At 51.5% G+C, this 7,506-nt stretch overlaps 1 protein-coding gene across 1 annotated transcript in view; it reads left to right on the forward strand.

Annotated features, from left to right (window-relative positions):
- Nucleotides 1–1,026: 1,026 nt before the first annotated feature.
- SSC4D (scavenger receptor cysteine rich family, 4 domains) overlaps nt 1,027–7,506 on the forward strand; it is an 11,387-nt gene continuing 4,907 nt past the window's right edge. The window contains exons 1-6 of the mRNA XM_014550119.1: nt 1,027–1,310; nt 3,370–3,566; nt 4,933–4,968; nt 5,216–5,521; nt 6,227–6,304; nt 7,212–7,502. Of these exons, the coding sequence (XP_014405605.1) occupies nt 3,401–3,566; nt 4,933–4,968; nt 5,216–5,521; nt 6,227–6,304; nt 7,212–7,502 (877 nt within the window). The 5' untranslated portion in view covers nt 1,027–1,310; nt 3,370–3,400. The remainder of the gene's footprint in view (nt 1,311–3,369; nt 3,567–4,932; nt 4,969–5,215; nt 5,522–6,226; nt 6,305–7,211; nt 7,503–7,506) is intronic.

Here is a 7,506-nt window from a genome sequence, read left to right on the forward strand (position 1 = left end):
ATTGAAAATGAAATATATTTTAATAAACACTGCCTTTATAATTATTCAAAGTATGTATATACATTTTTGGGACACCTTTTATATTTTTAAAAGTGCCCTTGGGCCCTAGCTGGTTTGACTCAGTGGATAGGGCCATGGCCTGTGGACCTAAGGGTCCTGGGTTCGATTCTGGTCAAGAGCATGTACCTCAGTTGCAGGCTCCTCCCTGCCCCAGGCCCTGCTCAAGGCATGTGCAGGAGGCAATCAATCGATGTATTTCTCTCGCATCGATGTTTCTGTCTTTCCCTCTCTCTTCCACTCTCCCTAAAACTCAATGGAAAAATATCCTCCAGTGAGGATTAACAATAAATAAATAATAAAATGTCCTTTATTAAAAAAATATTTCTCTCTGTCTTTTCCTCTCTTTCACTCTCTCTAAAAAATCAATGGAAAAATATCCTTGGGTGAGGATTTAAAAAAATAAAATTAAAAATAAATTAAAATCACATGGGAAAAAGAGTGCCCTTGGGCATGATGGGATGCATAGTCAGGTTTGGGAACCGCCCTGCGGGGCCTCCAGCTCTGTGGTTCCAGGGAGAAGGTGCAGCATTTTACTGAAGGTATAAACTATAGAATAAGCCACATGCCACACTTCCTGTCACCTATAACTACAAAGGCCCAAAAGGTACCAGAACTCAAGAGGAACCACAGTAAGATAAAATCAGTAGCAAAATCAGAGACCCCACCTATGTGGGAAACTCACCATGCACACTCTGGCCCCTGGGGCCATGTTTCCAGGCCCCCAGGTGGGCTGTGGGGCAGGTCTTGGTAAAAGGGACTCCCCAGGCAACAGGACTAAGGGGTTGAATCAGGGCCATCACAGGAGATCAGGGATGCTTGGCTGCCCTGCAAAGGGGTGGAGACCAATCCAGGCATTTCTGAAACCTGAGACCTGGAGTTGGGGGGAGGGGAAGGAGGGGCTGCCTGGCCCTGAGTGTCCAAGCCAGGCCCCCCCTCCCCCCATAGCTCCTCCTCTGCCTGGATGCCCCTTCTCTAGGGCTGCTCCAGACCGTGCAGGACACCTTCACTCTCCCTTTGCCTCCCTCTGCCCCTAAGGTTGGGTGGGGACAGGCTGGGGCCACCAGCAGCTCCATGGACAGAGACGTTGCCTCTGCTCACCTTCCAGCTTTGGAAAGAAAGGAAGAGAGATCTGTATTGATTTGCATTTGGGGGATCCTACACCCTCCTAAACTTCTGGGGGCAGAAAAAGTGATTTGACCTTGGATTGACTGTAGAAGAAGGGACAGAAAGAGCCCAGAGCATTCTCCCAGGTATGAATTCTTCACTTTTGGTGGTGGTGGTGGTGGTGGTGGTGGTGTGTGTGTGTGTGTGTGTGTGGTAAGTTTTCCACTGTCAGATGTGGAGTTGTTCTTGATGATCTCCCAGACCCCTTCTGACTGCTTCATTCCATGATTCTGCGGCACTAAACTTCATTCAGTCATTCAATAAACATTTCCTGTGTACCCATCCTGGGCCAGGTACTGCTATTGAATAAAACCTAGTCAGTCCCTGCCTTCAAGGATTCACAGTCTAGATGGGAAGACTGTGAATAGCTGCCATACTTACAGTGCGTCAGACACTGAGCTACCCCTTTTATAAACTTATTTAACCCAGCAACAACTGTAAGAGGTAAGTGTATTACTAACCCCATTTTACAGATGAGGACAGTGAGTCTTACTTAGCAAGGTGGGGTCACACAGAGTAGGTAGTAGTTGGTGGAGCTGGTGAAGTTGTGTTATGCTGCCTGCCTGCCCTGCACTTAAAGAGACAGTTCCGGGCAAAAGGTGTACTCATGAAGGGTGGGGAGGGAGTGAGAGAGCTTTAGAGCAGCGGTCGCCAACCGGTGGTCCATGGACCATTGGTGGTCCGTGAGGTCCGAAAGGTTGGCGACCACTGCTTTAGAGAGCCAAGTTCAAAGAGGGCAGGGAATGGTTAACCTTCACTTTGACCAAGGTTCCCAGGGAGTGAGGCAGCAGCAGGCTTGGGGCCAAGTTTGGAGCTGGAGGTAGGCAGGCTCCAAGAGCCCACTGGGAGCTCTTGGGTCAGCTGGGACTTGAGGTCAGTGGGGATCAGGATCAAGGGCCCTTCTCCATCACCCCTAGCCTGGGGTGGCAGGGGACACAGTGGGGTGACTTGAGGATTCCCAGCCAGGCTCCCTAGAAACTGGGTGTCCCATATTCACATGGGTGGGGCTGATCTGACCTGGAGGCAAGCGTCCCAGCTGCCTGAAGGTTGTGTGGCCTGAGGCCCAGGAAGTGGGGGGCAGACCCCCATCACTATGGATCTCCTCAGCAAAGATTGGACTGTGGCTCCCCCTACTCACAGCTCTCAACTCCCATCTCCCAGCTGTCTCCAGGCCAGGCAAAGGGAGGACAAAAGCTGATTATTCCACTGGGGGCTGTCCTAGGCCCCATGAATGGGGTATTGAAAACCCCGTGCCCACATCCAGATAGGTTTTCATCCTCTCCCCAACCAGACTCTTTGTATGCCAGGGCCGAGGCACAGCCAGGGAGAGATGGGGGAGGGGGTGTGTGCTGGGAGGGGCACCCATGGACCTGCACTCTCAATATATTGAAAACAGAACTATCCCCTCAGCCAGCACCCCACCCCTATTTTGTATGTGAAGAAAGCAGGCATGGGGGGTTTCTGGGATGCTGGTTACATGATGTAAATGTTCACTGAGTTCTACACTTATGACTTCAGTACTTTTTTATTTGTAAACCTCAATCCAAAATTTAACAACAACAACAAATCCTCAAGGGCTTCTCATCCCAAAAAGACAGAGCATCCCAAATGGCATTTATTCTCTCAGCCCTTCATCATTTTTTTTGCATATTTGTGAGTCATAGGAACTATATTTCCTTGATTTTTTAATTGACTCATTTCTTCTGATTTAAACTAACTTTAAAGAGAAGCTTTATATTGTTCCAATAAATGGAAAACCAGGATCCTTTGCCATAAATAGAAGGCATTGTTAAAAAAATAAGCAATGAAAATAAAACCATAAATATTCATTTATCTCCCCCTACATTGATGTGGGTTGCCACCAGTAGCACCAACACCACCCTTTGGGATACACTGCCTTTCTGGGTTTGGACCCAGGCAACCTTGCAACTTCATCTCCCACCATTCATCTTCACACACTCTCTGCTCCAGCCAGACCTAACTCCTCATTAGCTTCCATCTGTGCTCCCTTCCTTCTCATCTCCCAGCTGTTGCTCCTGCTGCCTCCACGCAGAATGCCAAACCCAAGTGGAAATATCACTTCCCCCTGAAGCTCTCACTGGGACCTTCCAGCTGGAAGAAGTGACTTGGAATTTTTAATTCCAGATGTTCCTGCTGTGACTTCTTCACCAGCTCCATGATGGAACCATTAGAAAGGCCATCGACTGGCTGGACACACAAGGAAGCAGAAATTCGAATTGGTCCCCAACCAGATCAGAGCAGGGGGTGGAGCCCTGGAGACAGGAGTACAGTACCTGCACCTATCCCCCCAGCCCTATCCTTCCTCCTCCTCTTGCCACTGGGTGAGTGCTGTTCCCCTAACCCAACCACTTCCCTTTCTGACTCTCAGTTTTCCCAGCTGTAAAATTATGGTGGGAGGTGGTTTGTAAATGAGGCGGTTTCCAACATTCTTTCCATCTCCGACATCTGTCCAGGGTTGATTAGAGCTAAGGGTCTGACTTGGAGAAGCGGAGGGCTCAGTGCTGGGGGTGAGGGATCAATGTGCACAAAGTATGGGCAGTTAAGGGACATTGGAAATAGGAAAGGAAGGAAAGGGGATGGGCTTACTAATGGCTGTTGGAAAGGAAGCTGGTCGAATATATGAAACAAATGACTTAGGGACTATCCTAACTTTAAAAATGAAGAAACCAAGTCTCGGTTTCTTCATCTGTAAAATGGGTACCTCAGTACATGTCTCAGAGCATTGTTATAAGGATTCTCTGAAGTGATGTATGTGAACGTGTCTAAACACAGTAATAGCTTGTGCACAAGTGGACTATTATGGAGTTTTCAATTTCCCTTGGTGGGCCAGTTTCCCTGCTTCCTCCCTGCCTCTCAGGCCACGTACTCAGAATTCTAAGGGGAAGGCGAGTGTGGCAATTTCGGTTGGAATCCCAGTTCTACCTTTTGCTGTGTGGCCTTGAGCAAGTTGCCTAACCTCACTAAACCTGAAGTTTCCCCATCTGCAAAATCCTACCTACTTTATAAGTTGTCCTAATGATGAAGTGGGCCAGGCCACATAGAGCAGTGAGCACAGTGCCTGGAATGTACATTCACGAGAACTGAAGCAGAAGGACTCATCTAGGTAAAGCTTTGGGGGGAATCACAATGAACCCCCAAACCAGTTCACACACTTAAAGCAGAGCTACTGAGCATCTGCTGAATAACAGGCTCCGGGCAGAGGGCTCTGCGGGACACCAAGCTGAGACAGGCATGGACATATCACCAGGCAGGAGGCCCAGAAAGGGGAGTGTATATGGTGCCCAGTGATTCAGAAGGAATAGAGAGCACTTCTAGCTGAGGGCTCCAGGAAGGCTTTCTGGAGGAGGGGGTTCTGAGCCGGGTCTTGAAGGCTCCCTAGGGCTGTAATTAGCATGATTGACCAGAGGAGACTGGTCAGAAGATACTAGAAGGCTTTGTAGAGAAAGCTCAGGGGCTGGGACTCCTATAAGAAAAGAGGAGTGTTTGAGAAATTTAGCAGTGGAGTGGGGATAAACAGATCTGTCTTAGGCAGCTCTCTCTGGATGGTCCATGACCAATGGGAGAGGGTGAAGCAAGGAGGCCAACTGGGACAGTCAGGGAAAGAGGTGAGACTTGGGGAAAGTAGGAGTAGTGAAGAGGAGGGGCATGATGGAAGAGGGGGCCAATGCTCTCCTCACTCTGTTTCAGCCAGTGCCCTACAGCCCACCTCACTGCCTTTTCCAGGTAGGTGCCCCTGCTCCTTCCTCCCCACCCCCCCTACTCCGACCCCAGGCACTCAGATGCTCAGACAGAAGACCTCTATTGTTTTAGATGCCCCAAAGGGACTGCACCAGTCTCCCCAATATATAGGAAGGGAGAAATGAGATCTAGGAGGGACTGTTCCTAAGGCTCCCATAACTTCATGGCAAGATGAGCATCCTGTAGGTTGGACCCAGGGATCCCCCAGGTGCCAGTTCAACCCTCTCCACAGAACTGAGGTTGGTGGGGGGTCCGAGCCGCTGCCGGGGGCGTCTGGAGGTCCTGCATGGTGGCTCCTGGGGCAGCGTTTGTGACGATGACTGGGACGTGGTGGACGCCAATGTGGTATGTCGTCAGCTGGGCTGCGGCCTGGCGCTCCCTGTGCCGAGGCCCCTTGCCTTTGGGCAGGGCCGAGGCCCCATCCTGCTGGACAACGTGGACTGCCGTGGGCAGGAAGCTGCTCTGAGTGAGTGCGGCAGCCGAGGCTGGGGAGTCCACAACTGCTTTCACTACGAGGATGTGGCTGTCCTGTGTCATGGTGAGCAGAGTCCTGTGACCTAGGAGGGCAGGCTGTGTCAGATAGCAGGGCTGAAGGCTAGATAAATGAAGGGACTTCCCAGCGGTAACACTGTTCCATGTAGAAGACCAAGCCAGTGGCTGCATTTCATGGTGTTGGGGAAGAGCTCCAGGCTGGCCAAGAGCCCTGGCCCCCAGTGGTGCTTCTAGCTCAGTGTGTGACTTTGGTCAAAACTCAACATTACTCCTTCCATGTAGGACTTTGACTGTTCCAGCAAAGTCCCCTTCTCATTTTTAAAATCAGATGATTGGGGTCAACACTGGCCACAGGTCCACTTGGCATAGAGTTACATCAGAAACCTCTGAGAGGCTTTGACCTTGAGAGCAGTGGTTTTAATTTTCAAGAAAATCCCCTGGAAGGCTCAGATTGTGGCCCCCTCCCAGTTTCTACTACTGCAGGTGTGGGGTTGAGCCTGAGAATTTCCCTTTCTAACAAGTTCCCAGGTGATGTGATGCTGCTTTAAGAACTAAAAGAACTCCTCTAGAGCTACTGCTTCCTGGACCCAGGGGGGCCTTTCACCTCTCCTATCCCTGGCTTTCATCCTTTGTGTGACCAAAGGCCCTGAGGAGCAGGCACCTTAGGAGTCCATGCCCTGCTACCTATACACCTGTGGGTGTGAGGATGGAGAACAGAAAGATCCATTTGTCATCCTCCCTTCCTTTCCAGAGTTCTTGCTCACGCAACCCCCAACAAAGAAAGTGTTAACCAGCAGGGCACCCCCTACAACTACCCAGAATGGGAGAGGTAAGTAAAGGCAATGTGGGGGGCCACCTGGGTCTTAGGAGAGGGACCCAGAGAACAGTCTCTGATATCAACCCTACGTGAGAAGAGAAGGATTACCGATGGTTGAGTTTGGTCATTCCTCCTCCCCATCCTGCCTCCTGTACCCCCTCAGGCTGCTCACCTTCTGGATAGGGAAAGAGGATTCATTCCTTTAGAATGCCTAAAAATAGTCAACACACGGTTGGAGAAAGTGAGAGGTGAGCGCTAGAGCTTAATCTAATGGGAGAGTCAGATATGCACAGAAATGCTGATAATGATGTAGAACAAGAAAATGAAAAGCAATCTAAAAGAGGCACAACAGATAAAAGGCGGGGAAGTCCGGAGGAGGAAGAGCGTCCAGTCCATCAGAGAGCAGGCAGGGCTTCCTGGAGAAGGAGTTGTTGGTGCTGCACCTAGGCAGGCGAGAAGGCTTTCACTGCAGTCTTAACGGAGGAAGCAGCACGACCTAGACCTAGACGCTCAGGATAGCATGGACAAAGGCAGGAGGGTTGCTTTTAGGCAGGGGGGTGCTGCACCTAGGCAGGCAGAAGGCTTTCACTGCAGTCTTTAAGGAGGAAGCAGCTCGACCTAGTCCTAGACGCTCAGGAGAGCATGGACAAAGGCAGGAGGGTTGCTTTTAGGCAGGGAGTGACACAGTCAAAGCCAGTCTGTCCTCTGATCCCACAAACCACCCCCAATCTGGGCTGTGAGGAGACAGTGCCTTGGGGGTGAATGAGTCGCTCCTCCAGGGCTTTCGCTTCCGGGACACAATGCCCTGTGGGTGTGGGGTGGGTGTAGAAGTGCATCGGTCTGGAGGTGATGGGAGGCAGCGCCCTGTGGGATTTGCTCCTTGCCCCCTTGCCCCCTCTTCTGCCCCCATCGTCACCAGGCGAGGGCAGTGTGCGCCTGGTGGGGGGCGCAGGCCCCTGCCAGGGCCGAGTGGAGATCCTGCACGGCGGCCTGTGGGGCACTGTGTGCGACGATGACTGGGGGCTGCCAGACGCCACCGTGGTCTGCCGCCAGCTGGGCTGCGGGGAGGCCCTGGCCGCCACCACTAACGCCTTCTTCGGCTATGGCACGGGACACATCCTGCTGGACAACGTTAACTGTGAAGGCGGCGAGCCCCGCCTGGCAGCCTGCCTGAGCCTGGGCTGGGGCGTGCACAACTGCGGCCACCATGAGGA

Source organism: Myotis brandtii, unplaced genomic scaffold (assembly GCF_000412655.1).
Source record: "Myotis brandtii unplaced genomic scaffold, ASM41265v1 scaffold583, whole genome shotgun sequence".
In the NCBI taxonomy this organism is placed as follows: Eukaryota; Metazoa; Chordata; class Mammalia; order Chiroptera; family Vespertilionidae; genus Myotis; species Myotis brandtii.